Here is a 23,463-nt window from a genome sequence, read left to right as displayed (position 1 = left end):
GTTTTTCAAAAAGGAGAAATCCCCTTTGAGTTTTTGATACGGATATTGTGAAGAATCTGAGTCCCAACGTAGCGGTCACTGACCGCGGATACTGTGACTTAACACTATGCAGAAACATTCTTTAGCCATCCCCCCAGCTATAGGTAACCACTAATGCCCTTTCTGTCTCTTGAGACTTGGAAATTTGGGACATTCCGTATAAATGGAAGCATGAACTATATGGTCTTTTGAGTTTGCCTTCTTTCTTAGTATAATATTTTCAGGGTTCGTCCATGTTGTAGCACATGTCAGTACTTCAGTCCTTTTTCTGGCCGAATATTACTCCACGTATGAATATGGACCATTTCATTTATCTGTTCATTGACGTTTAAGTTATTATAAATCATGTTGCTATGAACATTCATGTACACATTCTTGCATGGACATACATTTTTATTTCTTTTGAGTATCCACTTAGGAATAAATCTACTGGGTCACATACAGTCTATGTTTAACCTTTTGAGGAACTGCCAGACAAGGTTCCATTCTCAGCAACAATGTGTGAAACTTCCAGTTTCAGGGCACTCTTTTTCGGTCACCACTCCGACTTCCCATAGGTAGAAAAAGCCTTTTCCCACCCACAGACCCCGGAATCACATATCTCAGGTAACTGAACTCACAACTGGATTGCAGCAAACATCACCTTGTTCTCAACCCCAGCTCTATACCAGACACCGCAATGTAAGACTCAAGTGACATTTATACCAATTAATCCATTTCCCAGATGAGGCTCCCATAATTTTTCAGGTTATGTAACCACATGTGAATCCTAAAAGCTCACCAGTAAGGAGTGAGCTGCATCCCCGTGGTTCAGGCCACACACTAATAATTTGTCCTTTTTACTTTGTTCTATTTTATGTCAGAGAGTCTCAGAGCATGATCCAGAGGTTCCTGAGGGAGCTTAAAGCTCTTTTGGTAGGTGGTCCAAGGCCAAAAATTTTGATAATACTGTTATCTACCTTTTAAAAAAATCTTTGTTTCACAGGTGTATAAGTTTAAGTGCAGAAGGTGCCGTGAGAATACAGGTGTCAACTATTAAGCCACATTATAAAGATATGTGCCAAAATTTAACACAATGGCACCTCTGTATTTTTTGTTTTGGAAAATATAGTTATTTTTCATAAAAGTGTCTATTATTTTGGATAACATATAGTGAGTTTATTGTTTTTACTTTAAATTAATTTAAAAATACTCTTCAATTTTCTTCTTTCTTTCTTTCATTGTTTTATTAAGGAACAGGGACAGGGCTTGTGGGCAGAAAGAGCTGCCTCTTTAAATTTTTTAATTTTCATTTCTGAAAAGTAAAAACATCAATAGATATAACCATCATTAACAAAAGTACCTTGGGGGTCCTCAGTTTTTAAAAGAGTAAAGAGGGGCGCCTGGGTGGCTCAGTTCATTAAGTGGCCGACTTCAGCTCAGGTCATGATCTCGGGTCCTGATCTCGCAGTTCATGAGTTTGAGCCCCGCATCAGGCTCTGTGTTGACAGCTCAGAACCTGGAACCTGCTTCAGATTCTGCGTCTCCTTCTCTCTCTGCCCTTCCTCTGCTCACACTCTGTCTCTCTGTCTCTCAAAAATAAGTAAACATTTAAAAAAATTTAAAAATAAAAGAGTAAAGAGATCTTAAACCCCTGCAAACTTTGAGAACTACCACTTTAAATAAAAGTAGTATTTTTGCAATCAAATTTAAAGTTAATTTTTGTTTAAAATTCATACATAGATTTAAATCTAAAACTCCACATTATATTCATTCAACAAAAATTTATTTATTGCCTGTGATGTACATGTCAAGTATTATGCAGTATTTCTATGTTTTTAAAATTTATTTAGAGAGAGAGTGTGTGTGTGAGCATAAGCTGGAAAGGGGCAGAGAGTATGAGAGACAAAATCCCAAGTATTATAAGTTTCTGAGGATACAAAGTACTAATTGGTAATTTTAAAGTAAGTAATTTTTATTCTAAGAACTTACTTGAGAGCTCAGAGTTTCAGACATATAACACAAAAGACATATTTCAGTGTACAAATGTTGGAACAGGTACTACCAGTACATTGCCTAAAGAACTTAGTGTAGCTTGTGTTCCAAATGTATGTTTTCAATTGCACAGCAGCTCTGCCTGGATGAATTAGCTAGAAAACATACCCCTGAATATTGCTTGGGCATTTAAAAGGTGATGCGTTTAAACATTAGGGCATATGCTCCTAACAAAACTGTTGTATTTTAATTTCAATGAGTTCTTTTTTAGCTATATTTTTCAGTTATATTGAAATATAATTGACATGTAACACTTTAAGTTTATGATGTACAACATTATAATTCATATGTGTATAGTGAAATTAACTTGCTTTTCTTTTTTTTTTTATATATTTATTTCTAGGAGAGAGAGAGAGAGCGTGAGCAGGGGAGGGTCAGAGAGAGAGGGAATCACAGACTGAAACAGGCTCCAGGCTCTGAGCTGGCTGTCAGCACAGAGCCCGACGCGGGGCTCGAACCCACGAACTGCGAGATCATGACCTAAGCGAAAGTCGGACGCCTAACCGACTAAGCCACCCAGGCGCCCCTAACTTGCTTTTCTTAACAGTAGTCAGTCAATCCTTGTATCTACTCCTGGTTAGAATTTAAAAAACAAAATTAAAAAAATCAATGCAAAGAAGGGGGTAGATAGATAAGATGCATGGATGGATGGATGGATGGATGGATGGATCGATGGGGGGATGAGTGGATGGATAAATCAGTCAATCAATAAAGTCAGTAGGTACTCTCCTTAAATCCTCCCTGCAACTGAAGGTGACCCATGTAAATAATCTAAAAGCACCAATTGGGCTGTAACCAGAGGCTCTTGGTCACAACAATTTTGTACACTTTAGGATTGGTGTTTTATGAATCTCTTCCTGCCCAATCTTGTTCTTTTTTTTTTATGTTTTTTAATTTTTTAAAAAAATTTTTAATGTTTTTATTAATTTCCGAGAGAGAGAGAGCGAGAGCGAGCAGGGGAGGGTCATAGAGAGAGGGAGACACAATGTGAAGCAGGCTTCAGGCTCTGAGCTGTCAGCACAGAGCCTGATGCGGGGCTCGAACCCACAAACCGTGAGATCATGACCTGAGCCGAAGTCGGACACCTAACCGACTGAGCCACCCAGGTGCCCCTAATGTTTTTTTTAGTGTCTTTATTTTATTTTGAGAGATGGAGACAGAGTGAGTGGGGGAGGGGCAGAGAGAGAGGGAGACACAGAATCTGGAGCAGGCTCCAGGCTCTGAGCTGTCAGCACAGAGCCAGACGCAGGGCTCAAACCCACGGACTGTGAGATCATGACCTGAGATGAAGTCAGACGCTTAACCAACTGAGCCACCCAGGCACCGCCCGCCCCCCCATTTTTGTTCTTAACGTCATAATTAGGATTTAAGTTTTGCGGAATTTAGTAATAGCCTAGCATAAAGTTGAGATTATATCTGTGGGCCCCTAAGTACTATCTATTTATATTTTATGGGCAATCAGATGTACATGTCTGCCATACTTGAGCAACTAGAGCTATAGGGAAAAGTTAGTTGTGTCATTGCAAACTTTAGAAAGTTGCAAAATTAGTCTAAAAACCAAATAGTAAGTATAAAGGAAGCTAGAGGCTTATACAGAGAGATTATTGTCTAAAAAGCGCATATAGTACAAACAATACAGTGAAGCACAGAAAAAGAGCATGAGGTTCAGTTCTTTGCATTTGTTTTCTTCTGCCACATTCAAGTTTTAGTTTTCAGAAATTGCTTTTGAAAAGGAAAAAGGAAGGAGATAAAATAGAGGAAGAAAAAGAGAAGAACGGGCCTCGGCGCCAGAGGAAAAAAACATCAGTTGCATTTTGGGAGCTAGGTTTATGTCTTGGTTAACAGATCATGAGCCAAGTGTGGTTGGATCTAACATTTCTTGGGCTGAGACACTAAGTCTCAATTCCTTATAGTGTGGGATTGTCTAGGCATCTGTTTTTGTCCACTTGAAGAAATTGAGAAATTGTTCAGGTCCAGAGTGAGATGATGAGAGGCTGAAGGTCAATCTGAAGGGTTGGGAGGCCCAAGAGAACTCGTGTGGGGTGTTTTCGGCTTTCTATGCTGTTTCTGGTTAGCTGGCAGGGCTGCCTGTTTGTCTTTCTGCTGATTGCTGACATGTGTGAGATTCCATCACGGACGGTGCCTGATTGCGTGTCCTAAGCCTCATGTTCTTGAGAAACTCTGGTCGAGGTTTGGTTGTATGGGAAGTTTGGGATTTCTTTTATCTGGAAGGCATTCTGGCTTTAAATGGGAATTTATTGGGAATAATTCTGATCCTAATCATTACCTCTGATATTTGTGGTCTGTGGACTTCAAAGCACTAAACTATAGGAAAAATTCCTTCCAAATTTGGTGGAGAAGGTATATAGGGAAGAAGAAAGGGGAGAACTCCACCAGTTGTTTTGGTTTTTTTTGTTTTTTTCTCAGACTAATTTGGAGGACTACTGAAAGAGTTTGTGAGTTAACTTCTCTTTGTTGCCTAAATCGCTTTTTACACAATTTTATAAAGAAATCCACCTGGTTGGTTTTTCTCTAAAATTAAACTTGTGGAAAAACGACAATACCTTTTTGGGTCTGAAACCCAGTTGCTTCTTTCCTCCCAAGATTATTCTGTAGATGAACATTTTAAGTTCTCTGAGGTTATTTAAATACCCAGAAGTCGTAACACTGAGAGGGAACGGTCCTGGGTGGAAGAAGACCGCTTGTTCTTCTGGCACCCTTGAGATGTCTTCAGGGCTGGGTCTGTCTCCCCTGTAGTTTTTAAGGACTAGAAGGGAACTCATTTCTTTGAGAAGGCTATTCAGTGAGGAGTTTTCCTCCATTGTTGTTTCATGTTCTTTTTTTAAAAAGATAAACGTGCATTCAGATCTGTGAACAGATGAAATAAATATTTGGGGAAGATAAAGGGATTATTAAGATCTAAACAATAATCTTTGTTCCTTGGGCAAGTGCAGAAAAGGATTGTGCTTGCCTTCTCAGAGCCTGCCTCGGTGGCCCAGGTACCCTTGCTTGCTTGGCATTCACTGAGATGATCAGACACATGGATGAGAGTGTGATTCTTTTTCATCAGATTCTCCTATCAGGGCAGTAGAGGATGACGGAGTAGAAATATTAGAGGGAGCTTTTAAAAATTATAAATAGCATTTGATTATTTCTTTGTGTTAGGAGGCAATTTTCTATAGGTTTTTTAGATATTTGCACATCTTATGAGCAGAAGTAAGATGTCTTTGGACAACCTTTTCAGGGATGTGTGCATAGTAAACAACCTTGGAAGGCAGAACCAGTGACTCTAGAGCAAAGGACCACTTGCCTACTGTTTGGTATAATAAATATACCAAGAATGAAGCGCACCTGTGCTTACTGGTCATTATAAAAATTCGACTTTCCTAAACTCAGAGTTCTTCGCCTGTCTTGCAGCACATTGAGTGTACAGGTATTATCTGGCCCTCTTCACATAGATCTGTAGGAATTGGGGTTCAGGGAACTCCTGCAAATGCTGATATTGTAGCTACTGCTAGTGAGGGGAGTACTAAACTGTCCTTTTTGTCTGATGTTTTCTGCCCTGGACCCATTGAAACTGTCAGCCTAACTTGTTAGCTTGTGAGTATGGGGAAATCTTTGACCCTTCATGTTTTTAATACTTTGAAATAATAATGAATTGTTAAAAAGGACATATTTGAAAAGATTTGTTGAAACTTATTTCTAGTTTGTACAATTTTTAAGAAGTTTATTTAGGATATTATTTCCCCTTGTTTTGATACAGGGTTTGTTTATAATGTTACCCCGTATATGGAGTATCATCCTGGTGGAGAAGATGAACTAATGAGAGCGGCAGGATCGGATGGTACTGACCTTTTTGATCAGGTGAGGTGGTGAAATTAATCGTAGTATTAATTAACCCTTCAGTGGAAAGGTTCTCTCAGATTTAGGCAGCGTGATAGTTGCAGGAAAAAAATAGTTACACAAATTTCATTCACATTGGCTTGAATTTTGAAATGTGGGAAGATGCTCAAGAGTAACAACTGTTTAATTTGCCTTTGGATTAATTTACTATAATTCTAGAGATGGTTTCAAATCGGTATCCAGGAGTCTACTCTTAAGCGGTTGCTATCTCCTCTGCTAGCAGCTGATTACTCAGTTTTTTATTAATTTTGATTATGATGATGATTGGCTTATAGGTGACAATAACAATTAGAAGAAAGAACAAGTCACTTAGCTTCCCTGCCCTTAGTTTTTTTCTCATTTGGGGATTGTTATATAACTGGCTTAGCTTGCTGTACTGAATCTACATATCATGTAGAAAGTTAGATGATTAATGAAGAGAAAACTTATTTTTCCTAGAGTAATAGCAGAGATTCTGAATGTATATTTCAAAGGTTGTTTATTTTAATTAGTCACCTTTCCCCTTACATTTACTAAAAACAAACATTAGCTTTTATACTGTTTTAAAGTTACATAGAGTTATGTTAACTACTATCAATAGGCTAAACTGTTATTTTGAAACAACAATCTTGAAGACAACAGAGATTTGCCTTTTTTTGTATTTTGTATTTTGTGAGGATTATCCACATTGTAGTACTGGGATTTTACCATTTCAGATACCAGAGTCAGATTGGGTTATTTTCAGAGTTGGTCATAATAGCATTCCTCTTGGGAGGTTCTTACTGCTATTTTTTTTTTTTAATTTTAAAATTTTACTTACTTTGAGAGAGAGATAGGCAGAGTGAGCAAGGGACAGATAGAGAGAGAGAGAGACAGAATCCCAGGCAAGCTCCACACTGTCAGAGCAGAAACCGATGTGGGCTCGAACTCTTGAAACTGTGAGATCATGACCTGAGAGCTATATGGTTAACCAACTGAGCCACCCAGGTGCCCCCTTATTGCTGTTCTAAGGCAAATTCTCATTGTCATTTGGTAGTTGTGATTGTCTAGCAATGCAAGCCAAATAGAAAAGTTTGGAAACACTTGCGTGAAAAATTGTTTGCCATACTTTTTTCTTATATCTATTCTGTAACCTCTTGATTCTGAATATACTCTTCCACAAGAAGATTCTCCAGTAAAATCTAATCCTATTTATATTCCTCAATATTATGAGGTTATATGGACCTTATTTAAGCAAAATTGTCTCAGAGAAGGCACAAGAACTGCTGTATTGTTAAATTCTTCAGCAGTGTAAACAGTATGTTTATTTCCAGATTGCTGCATTCCCCTTGGCTTTCACAGGACCAGTGATGCTTTTTTAAGACTTTCACTTACCACAGAAGTAAACAACCTTATATTCTAGATTCTGTGGTGAAACTTCTTATATCTCTAAATATTTGAGAATTTATTCAAGGCTAGTATTTGAGTTGTACAAAGAATATTAAGTAATCTTTTCTCTGTCAGATTTGTGTTTGCTTTAGATGCCACTTCTGACCTCTTGTTTTGTATTTTCAAATGCCTGATGGGCAATTTGATAACCTGTTGGCATTTCAACTCATTCTGCCCTCAAATAATAACCCATCTACTTCCCTTTTATTCCGCCTCTGTTTTCTCATTTCTGGCAATGGGGACTTGAAGGGTGTCCGGAACCTCCAGAGGCCTGTGCACAAACAACACTGGGAGAACCTTGTACACTGCCTTCCTGTTACTCCCTTACTGGCTAGTTGGATCTGCTGCTTAGTTTTTCAGAACAGCGGTTCCAAGTATGTTTAGTTTTGCTCTGAATAAAATCAGAGTCACGTTGCTTCTCTGTCATTTGCATCCCACCTCAGGTTCATCGTTGGGTCAACTATGAATCCATGCTGAAGGAATGCTTGGTTGGCAGAATGGCAGTTAAACCTGCTGTTCCTAAAGGTAAGTAAGTGCTGCCAGTGCTGGCCTGGCAGTGACGTGGAACACGCACGTACTTTTTTTTACTTAGATTTCGACAGATTTAAATAAATCACTATATTGTTCTTATTTTCCTCTGGCCTCCTCGTCCAGAAGCTGTAAGGATTTTACTTTAGTTCTTTAGAATGCAGCAATGACTTTACCTTCAAATATCGACAGGTTTTGAGAGAACACTCATAGTGTGAGGAATGAGCCTTTTGGAAGTGAATGGACTCTATTTAGTCTTTATTTAGTGTTCATTAGCCTTTCAATCTGTTGTTACGTAGGTTAGCTAGAACACTTGGTTAAAGGTGACTTTTAGACTCATTTTTTAGAATTTATTGTTTTGAATACGTAATACATTCACATGACTCAAAAATCAGAAATTGTAATAAGTTATACAGTGAAAGTTTTCCTCCCAGCTTTGTCTCCCATTTGCCTTGAATCTTCCCCTCCTTGCCCCTTGAGTATGGAAAACCTTTGTTCTGATTTTAAACTACCTTTAAAATACACCCGATTCCCTCCCTTAACCTTCCGACCTGACTCTACACTCTGCATGGTGTTGGAGATCGCCTCTTTGCCTCCTAAGCTTCTTTCAGAAGAGCACCGTCTGAAAATTTCAGACATGCAGTAGGAAAAGCAGAAATGCTGTGCTTCATTCACCTCTGTGGATGGAATGGTAGTCGTTTCTTCTGAGTAAAACTCCTGACTTTGACACTCAGTTAAGAATAAATTGGGTTATTTGACCTGAGTCTTCTACTGTTTATTAGTTCAGTGAGTTTTGTAATTCAAGCTTTGTGGCTAGAGGTGTCTGTCAGCAGTGTGGAAATAGCACAGGCATACCCAGATTTGAACCCTGGCCCTATGGCCTGTTGGCTGTGTAGTCTTCAGGCCAGTTTCTACCTCCGACCCTCAGTTTTATTCTGTACAGTGATTCATAGGACTAAGAAGTAACATGAGTAAAATTCCTTTCACAGTGAGTATAATAGATGCTCAAAAAGGATTATTTCTTTTTCTCCCCATCATTACTAAAGCAAATAAGCAATATGTGTATGTACCAAAAGCATAATAATGTGACCTTTAGTGTATGTGGAAATTCTTCTAAACCAGTTTATTTTTGTAAACCAACTCCTTTCTCCTTTTAACTGACTCCTAAATTTCCTAATTTACTGCCAGCAGGAGACATAATATTAATTAGAGTTTCTAGATGACTACTTTTACCTCATCCTGAGTGTTACTTATCTCATTTACACAATCTGGTACTAATGGTCATGTGTTCTTCTGTAGTATCAGAAAACTCATTAGGTTTTTCTTCCATAAGAGACATGAGGTTAGAAAAAGGACTTTTCTGGTTTCTTTCTTCCTCCCTGTAAATGAAAGACAGATAATCCTCAAAATGCTTCACCAAATACAATAAACAACCATTTAAAATAAGCAGATTATTTCAAAAGGAAATCTCCAGATATTTCCCCATAAAAAGGGTAAGTTGAAGCGCAATTCAGGGTGATAAGCTATCTCTGAAGCCTTTGTTTCCCTCCAGCACTTATCTAGATGATCTGGATATTATCTAGATTAAGAGCCATGCCAGAATGTTAAAGGTCACACAGGGGGCGGAAGACCAGATTGTGGGTCTCTAAAGGCAGGGAGTTGGAACTGAGATCCCTGCCAATGGCTTGGACTCTTGAAGGTCTGTATCATGATTGAAGTGGGAAAGCATGAAAAAAATCTGTCCAACACAAGGAAACGTCAGGTTATCTTGTCTGTCCTGACCTTGTTTATGAGGTGACAGGGGAGAGGAAAGAGAGATTTCCTCAGAGAATTTGTAACCACAGCCCTGCCTACGTAAGAGTTGGGAATTCAAATATATTACACCTATGTGATCTCAGAAACCTCAAACCAAAAAAATAAAATGGCCTGTCATCAGTAGTTTCCTAGGCTGTTTGTCAGATGTGTATACACATTTTTAATTGTGAAACATGCTTACATCCTAAAGCCCTCAAAATTCTCACAGGTACACATCAAGTAATTATTAGTGTCCAATAAAAAATTAGACAACACATGAGGAAACAAGTCAGCAGAAACAAGAGCAGAATTTCACCCCTAGGACTTCATTATTCATATACAGACTAAAACTAATTGGATTTGAAATGTAAAGGATGATAAGAATCTATTAGTAACATGAGTAAAAAACAAGAGACTGTTAAAAATAATTGTGTTGAATTAAAAAAAAGAGGGAATTTTTAGAAATGGTGAGATTAAAAAGTACATGGCACAAATAGCCAGAGTCTAGACACAGCAGAGGAGCTCAGTGAACTGCAAGATTGAGCAGCAGAAATTATACAGAATGTGGCACAGAGAAACAAAGGGGTAAAAATATATGCAAGAGGTGTAGGAGATCTAACACTTGTAATCAGATTTCCAGAAGTAAGAAATGAGAATGAGGAAGAGGCAACATCTGAAGGGAAAATGGCTAAGAATGTCCCAGAACTGATGTCCTTAAATTCAACAAGTTTGGCAAGTCCCAAACAAAAAGAAATCCACACATAGACTCTTTGTAGTAAAACTACAGAACATTAAAGACAACGACAAGATCCAGAAATATCCGGAGAGAGACTGATTTAGTAACAGACCAGTGCCTGGTGAATTGACAGCTATCTTACTAGTGTAATTTAGAAGCTGCTGTAGCTTGTTTACCAAAAGAATAGTAGAAGCGAGAAAACGATAGAACTGTATCTTAAAAATGTTGAGAGAAAATAACTGGCTACCTAAAGTCATTCAGTAATGAGAAGGGTTAGATCAGGTAGTTCAGACTGGTAAGAAAAAATTGAAAAATAAAACAACCACCACAAAATCAAAATCAAGAGGTTTGAAGGGTTGAGGAGACAAACTTTCTGAATCCTAATCATAAAGAAGTAAACTGTGATTATTCTTTCTGCTCCTCACCACCTGGCTCAGGGGAGTGCAGATACATTTCCTACCCAGAATGAGATATGGACTCAGATATCTTGTATTCATAAATTAAAAGTCTGCTTTCTAACACTGTCCTCAGCTGTCACTCTCCTCAAATATTGATTACTGAGGCAGCATTGGATCTACAGAAAGAGCACAAGTTTGATAAAGCTGACATGGGGTCACATCACGTCTCTGCCACTTATAAGCTGTTATGTTCTTTGGTATCAGTTAATAGATCTGAGAGTTTTCCCTCAGCAGTAAAATGGGGTTTAAAGAACAAAACATCCTGACAGCATTGTGAGGATTAAGCGAAGTCCTGTTTGCTGACCCCCTAGCGCATAAGACGCTGCAGATGGATAGGTGGTGGAGGTGTTAGAAGTCCTTGCTTCAGTCCTAGCTACCTTCACCGCTCCACCCCTGCAGCCCTGAGGCTGCTTACATTCTGTTCCTTAGTGTATCCCTACAGTTATCAGGTGTATAAACCAGCATGGACTGATGTGTCATACCTTGAAAGACAGTTCTGTTTCTATAAAAAGAAAGTAGTAGTATTATTGCCAGGGCACGTGACATTAAGCCTGTGAATCTGTGTTTCACTATAAAGCCTTTTTGGAGTGTAAGTGTTTTGCTAGGGTCAAGCCAGTAGCTGGTAGTGATGAGGCAACTTGAAAAGCGTTAGGAAGCAAAGACAAGAATTTTACAAATCAGAAAGGTGTTGATTCCAAGTAGGTGGACTGGTTTTTGTTGTTGTTGTTTATTTATTTTGTTTTGTTTTTAACAGTAGAGACTTTTCGAGCAAGATACAGTTTGAACTCCAGGCTAACCAGCAGGAGTAGAGCATGTCAAAGGGACAGTAACTAGAGAGAAAGATCTAATGTGTTGGAAATAAGGAATGTTCCTGACACTTAAGTTGAAGTTCCATATTAACATAAGTACCGATTGTGCCTTTCATGTATGAGTAGGGATTGATCATTGAACTCTGCTGGGCCTTATGGATAGGAATTATTAGAATGGGGTAACTGTGTGATTGTCCAAACTGGGGCAGCTCTGAGCATGCAAGGAGGCTCTATGAGTAATTGTGCTGGGACAACAGGGGGCAAACCGTGACTGGCAATCTGCAGCATGTGTTCACTCTACAAGTAGAACTTCTGGATGAAATGGGAATAGAGGATGAAAACAGATGAAGGAGGAGTAGAGAATGAAAACAGAGATGAAATGGGAACAGTAGCGGGAAAGAGACTATCCCTGGTGTGAGGATTTGTGGGGGGAGATGGGGACACGGGCTACCCTGAAGAGGAATTCTATGCATGGGCTTCTCTCTCTACAAGATCCCTCACACCCTTTTTTAAGGAGGTGGCCTGCCAGACCCCAAAGCAGGGAAATCCAGAATTGGCATTTTATGGACATCCCCACAGCTGGGCCTTCCTGGGAGGCTAGTTTCCAGTTTATCTGGTGGTTTCTAGTGTGGCAGTGGTGAAATGCACAGGTATGCAGGCAGAAAACAGGCAAGCTAACTGCATCAGAATATAAAACATAATACTAATGGATCTTTATCAAGCAAAGAATCAGTGTTTTTTTGTAATCCTTTGTTTAAAAAGTATTACAGTTTGTATTGTGCTTTAAAAAGATCAATAATGAATAAACTTTTCCCTTGAAAAGTTAAGCTTCAGTTCTTGATTATTTATTTATGTGGAACACTACATTCTCTGGCGGAGATGAAAAGTGTTCTTGCTTTTTGCCCTATTTTACTTTTCAGCCGCCGTTACTGTAGCCACGTTCCACATGTGGCTGTCGAATGCTAGGCTGTGCCTCGTCCAAATCGAGATGTGTTAAAAGTGTAAAATACTGTGTTTTAAGACTTCGTTGGAAAAAATGTAAAGTATCTCATAAATTTTATATGGATTATGTGCTGAAATGATAATATTCTGGGTCTGTTGTGTTAAAAATATATTAATAAAATTAACCTGTTGCTTTTTGTTAATGTGGTTATTAGAAAATTTAAAAGTATGCTTATGGCTTGCATTATATTTCTTTTGGGCAGCACTGTTCAAGACCAAATTTTTTTAAAGTGGGTAACTTTAGATGATTCTATGCCTTACAAAAGGAAGCATCTTTTTTTTTCCAGTGGTAAAGTATTGTCTTTTTAATAAATAGTGCCGGAAGTATTGGATATTCATGTGAAAAATAGAACCTTCAATTCATACCTTGTACCATATACAAAAATTAGTTCTTTTTTATTTTTTTATCNTGTTCTCAGCATTCAAGAGTCTCTCATGGTTTGCCTCCTTCCCTATCCCCAGCTATTTTCCCCCCTCTCTTCCCCCATGGTCCTCTGTTAAGTTTCTCCTGATCCACCTATATGTGCAAACATATGGTATCTGTCCTTCTCTGCCTGATTTATTTCGCTTAGCATAACACCCTCAAATTCCATCCAGGTTGCTACAAATGGCCAGATTTCATTCTTTCTCATTGCCATGTAGTATTCCATTGTATAGATAAACCACCTCTTCTTGATGCGTTTGTCAGTTGATAGACATTTAGACTCTTTCCATGATTTGGCTACCGTTGAAAGTGCTGCGATGAACACTGCGGTACATGCGCCCCTATGCATCAGCACTCCTATATCCCTTGGGTAAATTCCTAGCAGTGCTATTGCTGGGCTATAGGAGAGTTCTACTGTTAATTTTTTGAGGAACCTCCACACTGTTTTCCAGAGGGGCTGCACCTGTTTACATTCCCACCGACAGTGTAGGAGGGTGCCCGTTTTTCTACATCCTCGCCAGCATCTAGAGTCTCCTGATTTGTTGATTTTAGCCACTCTGACTGGCATGAGGTGGTATCTCAGTGTGGTTTTGATTTGTATTTCCCTGATGAGGAGGGGTGCTGAGCATTGTTTCATGTGTCTGTTAGCCATCTGGATGTCCTCTTTGGCGAAGTGTCTGTTCATGTCTTCTGCCCATTTCTTCACTGGATTATTTGTTTTTTGGGTGTGAAGTTTGGTGAGTTCCTTATAGATTTTGGATACTAACTGTTTATCCAATATGTCATTTGGTTGTTTCCTTTGTCGTGCAGAAGCTTTATATCTTGATAAGGTCCCAATCGTTCATTTTTGCTCTTGATTCCCTTGCCTTTGAGGATGTGTCAAGTAAGAAATTGCTGCAGTTGAGGTCAAGGAGGTTGTTTTCTGCTTTCTCCTCTAGGGTTTTGATAGTTTCCTGTCTCACATTCAGGTCCTTCACCCATTTTGAGTTTATTTCTGTGTATGGTGTGAGAGAGTGTCTAGTTTCATTCTTTTGCACATTGCTGTCCAGTTCTCCCAGCACCATCTGTTAAAGAGGCTGCCTTTTTTCCATTGGATACTCTTAAAAAGAAGCATCCTTGAGTTCTATAAATGGTGGGATTCTTTAATTGAATAACAATGGCTTTTAAATAAGGTATATGTACATAAAGACCTCAGTATCTTCACTTTTTTTATACTTTAAAAAATTTTAATGTAAGGAAAGTAAGTAATATAAGTAAAGTAAGTGTACTTAAACAATTTTAATGTAAGTCATCTTTTAAAAATACACAAGTCATATTTTCCAGTAGCATAACACAGTCAGAAATGTCTCTTCTTTTTTTTTTTAATTTTTCTTAAGTTTATTTATTTATTTTTTAGCTAGAGAGAGATCGAGCAGGGGAGAGGCAGGGAGAGAGAAAGAAAGGGAGAGAGAGAGGGAATCCCAAGCAGGCTCCATACTGTCAGTGCAGAGCCCAATGCAGGGCTCAAGCTCATGAACCATGAGATCATGAACTGAGCTGAAATCAAGAGTTGGATGCTTAAGGGGTGCCTGGGTGGCTTAGTCGGTTAAGCGTCCGACTTTCGCTTAGGTCATGATCTCGCGGTTCGTGGGTTCGAGCCCCGCGTCGGGCTCTGTGCTGACAGCCAGCTCGGAGCCTGGAGCCTGTTTCAGTCTGTGACTCCCTCTCTCTCTGACCCTCCCCTGTTCACGCTGTCTCCCTCTCTCCTAGAAATAAATAAAACATTAAAAAAAAAAAAAAGAGTTGGATGCTTAACTGACTGAGCTGCCCAGGTTCCCCAGAAGTATCTCTTCTTAATTTTTCATTAGTTTATCATGGTTTCTAACTGACTGAGCCATCCAGGTGCCCCAGAAGTGCTTCTTCCTGATTTGTCATTAATTTATCATGGTTTGTAATACTTTTTGGTTTCTTTTTTTGTTTCTTTGTTTTCTTACCCATCCTCTCAAGCAATTACTAACTGTAAAGCACTTGGAACCATATATCAGTAGACCTCTTTAAAGTGGAAGAGGATTTAGAGCTGTTCTAACATCTTCACTTTAAAAGTGAAGATATTATATGTTAACTCACTTTAAATAAAAACTTGAAACAAAAAAAAATATAAAAATAAAAGTGAAGATACTGAGTTTTTTTATGTACCTTATTTAAAGGCTATAGTTATTCATTTGGAGAATCCAGCCATTTATAGAACTCAAGGGTGCTTCCTTTTGTAAGAGAATCACTCATTAAAGTTACCCGCTTTTGCATAATTTTTAAAAATTTATGCCAGTGATATTTAACAGGGGTTGATTTTGCTCCTCAGGGGACCAGTGTCTGGAAACATTTTGGCTGGCATAACTTAAACTAGGTGCTACTGGCATTCTAGTGGGTAGAGGAGAGGGCACTGATGCCACGGAATAGCCTGCAGTCCACAGGATAGACTCCCACAACAAGGAATTGTCCAGCCCAAAATGTTACTAGTGCTAAAGTCAAGAAATCTTCTACTTCAGTTTTCTGTTCTTAAAAATGATAGTATCCAGAGCACATGTATGCAAAGCTGGTATGTAGACAAATAACTGTTGAATGGGCTGTCTACTTGCTGGAAGTTCAAAGTAGAGTAAAAGTTCTCTCATCAAGGAGCTTCAGTTTCCTTAGTAAAATGGGCTCAAGTGGATGGGCAACTGGGAGGGGAAAGCAAGGCCTCCTGAAGTTTAACTAGTAGAGAGAAAAAGCAAGGTGTCATAGTGATGAGTAAATTTGCCATGTTAGTCAGGCTGTCTTCATTTGCTTTTGCTGCTGCTGGTACATTGTCTAAATGACTCCTGCCAGAAGTTCAAGGGGCACGTACAAACTGGAATAGGAAGTGTGTCATGCTTTATGGGTGCTACTGACCGCTGTTTGGTTTAGGTTAGTATTTGTTTTGTTTTCAGAGAAAGATGATTTTTGAATATGTGTATATTATTGTACAGATGATTCCAAATAAGAAAGGAATTGGTTAAACCCTCAGAGAAATATGACAAGAATGGAAAATAACTGATAAATTGGGGATTTGAATAAAAAATATCAAGTATAGCCTACCTTCAGAGAAAACATGAACTTCTAAAAATGCACTTTATTCTGTGACTAGTTAAATGAGTATTAGGAAGAAAACTGACCAGGAGTAAGTACACATTCTAGTACTTTAAAATTTTTTTAGCCCTGGAATTTTTCAGAGTATGTGTTTCAACTATTAATTACTTATTTTAATTCTGCCAGTAAACTATTTCTAGAGTGAGGGGTAATTCTGGGCCTTGAAGTTTGAGAGACATAAAATTTAGAGGTAATTCAGAAGATGATTACAAAGATGAGTAAAGGAAAGTAAAAGGTAAAGATAGTTTAGAAATATAAAAATTATTAAATTTTATAAGATTTGAGAAATGAGTATGTAACTTGAAACAAAAATAAGCCATAAGCCTCATTTATGTTATGAGGAGTTCCATTTAGAAATATGGAAGAACTTCCAGAAAAAAAATAGTTATTAAACATATTGTAGAGAGCAGGGAGTTATCTTCTGGCGAGCCTGAGCCGTTAAGGGAACGTAGAGGCTACATTTTGGTCTTTGTGACAAGATCTCTGGTAATAAGACTGAGCTCCTATCTGGTGGTTACATGATATCGGCTTTTGGAAATAAGAAGAGAAGATGAGGTATGTTAGCTACATGTTAAATGTAAAACATGAAAATTTAATGCTCAGCATTTGTCTTCCTAGAATGCTTTTCTTCAGGGCCTCAGTGACAAATGCCTGCGTACTGTCAAAACATAGCTAAAATATTACCTCCTCAATGGAATCTTACAAATTCCTTCCAAGTAGAGATACCCCATTCTGTGCTTCTAGACTACCTGCTACATACCTCCTTTAAAGCATTTATCATATTGTATGTGTTCAAGAGGATGTATCAACATTTTATTTTTAATTCCATTTATTTAATTTATTTGAATAAGTAATACATTCACATGATTCAAGCATATGAAGTGTCCTTGTCATACCTCAGTCTCCCATCTACTGGTTTCCCCTCCCATGTATACACAAAGGTAACCATGTTACTAGTTTCATTATGGATCCTTCCAAATTTATGGGTCCGTAAGCAAACTGAGTGTATATTCATATTTCCCTAACTTTTGTCAAAATGGTTTCATATCATGTTAATATCTCTATTAAGATGATGACCAACAAATATTTATTTTTAATGTTTATTTATTTTGAGAGAGAGAGCACGTACACAGGGGAAGGGCAGAGAGAGAGGGAAAGAGAGAGAATCCCAAATAGGCTCCACGCTCTCAGCGCAGGGGATCAAATTCCAAAACCGTGAGATCATGACCTGAGCCGAAATCAGGAGTCGAATCTTAACTGACTGAGCCACCCAGGCCCCCTGATCAACAAATATTTATTAAAAGAATTAGCACACTAATAAAACAGTTTTTCTCTTTATCGTGGGGTGGGGGTCCTCCTGTGGCTCCACCCAACAGAGGTAAACTAGATGGGGACCACAAATGAAAATCCTTTTACCACAGAAGAGTAGAGTGCAGTCTATAAATTGCAGTGCTGGCTTTCAAAATGACTCTGATCTCTCCAGAAAGCAGAGGTTCTTATCAGAGTAATGCAGTTTAACCAACATTATGAGAAAATACAGATTCTCTTGACTATGGAACTAATGATCTAGACAGAACATTAGATTTCTTGTCAGTCTCATGTGACTAAAAGGACTCAGATGTAAATATGCTTAATAATAAAAAAATATGTTTATTAGTTCTAAGTGTCAGTGTTTTGAAAGAGTTGCAAAAACAGAGTTTTTAAAGGTACTTTAGATCGTTTAAGTAGAAAAAAATCTCCTTTTTTTCTACTAAAAATCTACTTACCTGCTGGTACTTCTTGTATTTAACAAAAAGATTCAGAAAAAAATGACCTATTTAGTAGGATGCAGAAAGTTCTGACAGATTCAATCAATTCATATCAGGCAGGAAGTAAATCATATAAGATACATATATATTTTTCCCTAGAAACAAATTATGTGGGGCAGTTTTTCAAAAACTGTGATCCTCTTAGATAAAAACAAATTGTTTTACTTGATGAATGAGATTCATCAAACTGCCAAGTATGTGGTACACCAAAAATAGATTTAATTTACTTTTATCTGTGAGTTTATTGCTTGTTCTAAGATAAAGCAAATAATCACAACTAAGTAGGAAAGACAGATGAAACCCACTGATGATAGTAAGTGATCAAGCAGGGACATCAATAATCCCTTGCAAACTGTAATGACTAGATTTTTATTTGGCACTTAATAAGCAAAAGTCATCTGAGGTATAATTTAAGCGATTTTTAGGTCTTTTGTCTTTCCAGAAAGTATTACCACTAGCAATGGTATAGTAAGAAACATGATGCTGACTCTTAGAGGAGATGAAGTCTAATCTTGGCTTTGTTGCTAAAAAGCTACAGATTTCATTCAAGTCCTTGACCCCTGACTTTTAGTCTTAATGAGGGGATCAGATGGTAATTTGCCGTATGTTTTTAAGATCCCTTTTAGCTTTGAAATTATTTTGATAAAATAAAGAACATAAAAAGAATAGTCATCTGGCCTCCTTAGTCATGATTATTTTATGATAGTTGAGTGAAGCAGAGGTAATTGTGGTTATCCCTGGTTGATTGAAAATCAGAACATAAAAAACTTGAAAGCCTTCATTTAAGTGGTTTAGTTTTTGTTTTCTATAAAACAAGGTCACCTCAGCAATTGGTATCTATCAGTTTCCTGCTTAGATATTTTGTTGGCTTCTCATTCTTTTTTTCTTCTCCTTCTCCTCCTCCTCCTCCCCCTCCCCCCCTCTCATCCCCTTCTTCCTCCCCCCTCCTCCTCCTCCTCCTTTTTTAACTCTGTTAACTTGTTGAGGATTTTATTTTGACCATATGGTGTAGCACTTTTGGTGATTTGTAATTTGACTGCCATCCTGAGAGAAATTACCTGTTAAATATTACTGGGTTGTAACACTAATAATTGCATAGTACATACAGGTGAAAGTCTTATACTTTCGTCATTTTGCCATTTAAATTTGGAGTAACAATAATCTTTTTCAGTGTTGACCTAGATAGATTCGATAAGAAAGACATAAGGTATCTTTCTTTGCATTGTTAACATGAACATTTTATTTATAGTGTAATATAATAAATTCTGAATAATTTTGATTACTTTGGAATGTGATAACCTAAACAAAACATGAGTTTTTAAATGCTTTCTAAAGAAATTAACCAAGATATTAGAAAAAGTGTTCAAAGAAGTAGAAAAAGCTCAGTGAAGTGGGAGACAAACACCTGGAGAAGAAATGGCCCACCAATTTTCAGAGATGAAACTTCCTTATTTGAAACATCAACCATATATTTAGCAGCCTTGTTTTTCTTCTCAGACTTTAACAGAAAGCTCTTCAAGAAAGGGGCTGTTATTCTGCAAATATAATATTAACTGATACTCTCTTTGATGTTACAGTATTCTTACCTGACTTTTCTTTTCTAAATCACTGTACAGACTGTCGTGAAGAAAAGAAAGTCTTAAATGGTAAGTCATGTAAATTTATGGTAAAAAATGGATCATATTCATATGAATTAGATTCATGTACAGAATTGCTTTATAGAATTATTTGGGGGTAGTATTTGGATTTTTTTGGGGGGAAGGATCTCTTTTTACAAAAGATGTCTTTACTTACCTAAACTTAGAGGATTTGGCAGAACTTTATAGATCTCTTACTCCAGCCATTACTCTTTGTTTTTTTTAATGGTTTATTGTCAAGTTGATTTCCATATAACACCCAGTGCTCATCCCCACAAGTGCCCTCCTCCATGCCCATCACCCGCCTTCCCCCTAACTCCACCCCCATCAGTCCTCAGTTTGTTCTCAGCATTCAAGAGTCTCTCGTGATTTGCCTCCCTCCCCCTCCCCCACTATTTTCCCCCACGGTCCTCTGTTAAGTTCTTCCTAATCCTCCTATACGTGCAAACATATGATAGCTGTCCTTCTCTGCCTGACTTATTTCGCTCAGCATAACACCCTCAAGTTCCATCCATGTTGCTGCACATGGCCAGATTTCATTCTTTTCATTGCCATGTAGTATTCCATTGTATAAATAAACACCATTACTCTTACAGTAAGTAGTCCCTCCTGTAACATCCCTGAACATATCTGCTTGCAGCTTGAATATTTATAGTGATGAGAAGTTCCACCCTCTGAAGCAACACAGAGCGAGTCGTTATCCCTCAGGCATGGAGCTCAATGTCAGTGTTTGCATACAGATGCTGAATAGCCTATTAAACTACTCTTTTCCAGGCTCAGCAGCTCTGGCTTCTTCAGTCATTCAGTATGACTGAGAATTATGGTTGACATTCTCCCCTCCTCTCCTTCAAAAAAAAAAACCAAAAAAACAAAAACAAAAAAAACAAAGTAAATATGGTGTAGTGGTCAGTAATTAGTAATTTCCTAATGTTAGGAAATATTTGGGGCTACTCTGATTGAACTACTTTTTTAAGGTCTGTTTAGAAATAGGTTTTTTTTTCTCCATGTTTGCAAAAGAAAGTTGCAGAAATTCAGTTACAAGCTAGATTGCCAGATTAGTTACCCTTCCTTTTTTAACTTGAGGAATACAATAGTCTGTATTACAGACTGACTTCAGTGTTTGCTCTAACACCTGAAGCTTTTTGTCTGATAGTATAGCACTGTATTAAATGAAGAGCCTGTCTTGGGTTCCATCTGATGATTGACTGTTTTGTGATAATCGGCATAAAACCTTTGCCTAAATACTAATTACTGATACACTGGGCATTTCCATTCCCACCACATATGGCTTCCAGAACCATTACTTTCCTGTTGCCTTCCTCTGGATGCACTGCATTTAACTACTACCTTGGTTCAAGGTGGCCTTAAGAATGCAATATTAACATTCCATACATGTTCTGGCCAGCATTGTTATCTATCATGATCTTGGATTCTATAAGATTGTAATATTTATATGTATGTTTATTAGCCGCTCTCATTTTGGTTCTTTCAAGTCTATGTGGTATGTCTTTGTATTTGCAGATGTCATCTGTCTGCCAGCAATGTCATTATTCAAATAACTATTTTAAATCCTGAATGAGATAGACTGTTGTGGTATTCTACTGAAGACCCGATCCCTTCAAATTAACAACAGTCATCAAGAAGCACTTTGGGGGAAGATTATGTCCATTCAGTCCACCTAACTTTAATTATTTTCCTCCATCCCTCATTCACCACAGATTCCTTCAACTTTTCAAGAATGATATTATATATGTTTTGTTTTGCTTGGCAGATGTTGAAATCAAGACACATTCCACAGCCTATGACATTATTCTGTTCTTAAAAGTCATAGTTGTATGACAACATATAGTTTTTTAGAATGTTTAGAAATTGTCTCCTTTGCAGTCTCATGAAATTGCAGGGCGAATTTCTTTACTAGTTTGAATTTGAGGAAGCAGAAACGGTGGTTTCTGTAAGATCATAGTGCTGACACTGACCTCAAATCTAGATTTCTTGGTCCTAATCAGATCCTGATAAGATCCTAATAAGATCCAAATTGACTAATAATCCGTGAATCCTGTTGATAGCTTTTTCTTATGCAAATTCTCAGATTGTGATGCATTTGTAGGAGGCTTCCAAATGATAAATGACATTAATCTCTTAGTGAAATATCTTTTAAGTGATTTTTCAAATAATTTACTAAGGTTATCTTTTCTTATATTTTGTCATTTGAGATAAAAATACATTTTCATTATTACAGTGCTGTTGTTATACTTTTAGTTTTATGATAGAGCATTCTTTAGGATTCACTCCTAGTTAGTTCATAACTTTGGCTTTGTTATGTCACATCTTTGAGACTTCCTTTGTTTATCTGAAAATTAATTGTGTTTTGTAGAGTTGTGTAGGAAGAGATGGAAACTGAGTGAATAAGACCTGGGCTCAGGGCTCATGATCAGCCCCAAAATATGGCTGTTTGATATCTTGTGCTTGCAATTAAGTTGGATTTAAATAGAAGCTTCTATGGCTAGAAAGAATCCTAAAACCTCTACACTAGTTTGTCTCTAAGATGCCTCTCCTCTCTGACCTTATATTACTGTGACTTTTTTTAAAGCTTAAAAAAAATGTTTATTTTTGTGAGAGAGAGAAAGAGAGAGAGCGAGAGAGAGCACATGCAAATGGGGGAGAGGCAGAGAGAGAGGGAGACACAGAATCTGAAGTAGGATCCAGGCTCTGAGCTGTCAGCACAGAGCCTTACCAGAGGTTTGAACCCATGAACTGTGAGATAATGACCTGAGCCTAAGTCGGATACTTAACAGACTGAGCCACCCAGGTGCCCCATATTATATGTGTTCCTGTGCAGTTTGAGGAATAGAAATGTAATTGTTGTAGTGATTTGCAAAAGTCTTTTACCAGCAGGCCTCTTTTTTTCCAAACCAAACCTTCCGGATACAAACCGCGCATTCCTGTTGTGGGAGGGAAATACAGAATGCTTACAGAATGTCCAGAGTTCTTCCACATCTCTGAGTTCTCAACTGCAAACCACAGGTTTAGTGGGCTTTTAAAATGCTGTGTTGCTGCATGCCTACAGGAATGATCTCAGTGAGGTTGTGGAGGGACTGGAACCCTCAGACATTCCTGTATAAAATATAAATTGGTACAACCACTTTGGGAAATTGTTGAGCAGCAGCCAGTAAAGCCGAATCTACACACGCCTTGTATACTTACAGAAATGGAGATATATGTTCTTTTAGAATGTGCATGTATGTATACAGAATATTTATAACAGGGGCTGTTTATGTATAATAGCCCCAGACTGCAAACAACCAATGTCCAGCAACAGGAGAATGTATAAAACTCTCATATATTTATACAATGTAGTATAAATATAAACTACTGATGCGTTCAACAGCATGGGTAAAATTTCAGGAACCTCACGGTTTGATTTATTGCTCACTATCAGTCATGCTTATTTGACATAATGCCGAACAAAAAAAAAGCCACAGACCAAAAGAGAACATATCTTATGATTCCATTTTTATAAAGGTCAAATACAGGCAAAATCTAAGGATGCCAGAAGTCAGAATAATGGTTATCGTTGGGGAGGAATGGTGATTGGAAGGGGGCATAGGGTGGGTGCTGGTTACAGGTTATGTTTTTGTACATCTATGATTTGTATCCTTTTATAACATTTTAATAAGTTTATGAAAAAGAAGAAAAAATGCTATCTAGATGAACAGTAGGTGTTTTGTTTTTCTTTGTGA

General features: G+C 37.8%; 1 protein-coding gene across 2 annotated transcripts in view; it reads left to right on the top strand.

Moving 5' to 3' along the window:
- CYB5R4 (cytochrome b5 reductase 4) overlaps positions 1-23,463 on the top strand; it is a 92,195-nt gene that overhangs the window by 25,564 nt on the left and 43,168 nt on the right. Inside the window, exons 3-5 of one of the 2 annotated variants that reach the window (XM_077750339.1) lie at positions 5,837-5,937; positions 7,827-7,908; positions 19,703-19,732. In XM_077750339.1, the coding sequence (XP_077606465.1) occupies positions 5,837-5,937; positions 7,827-7,908; positions 19,703-19,732 (213 nt within the window). The remainder of the gene's footprint in view (positions 1-5,836; positions 5,938-7,826; positions 7,909-19,702; positions 19,733-23,463) is intronic. The other variant, XM_077750340.1, reaches the window with a different exon arrangement.

The sequence above is a fragment of the Crocuta crocuta genome, unplaced genomic scaffold, assembly GCF_008692635.1.
Source record: "Crocuta crocuta isolate KB4526 unplaced genomic scaffold, BGI_CrCroc_1.0 scaffold9, whole genome shotgun sequence".
Lineage (NCBI taxonomy): Eukaryota > Metazoa > Chordata > Mammalia > Carnivora > Hyaenidae > Crocuta > Crocuta crocuta.
The sequence above is the reverse complement of the archived record's forward strand: the minus strand, read 5'-3'. Positions and strand labels throughout refer to the sequence as shown.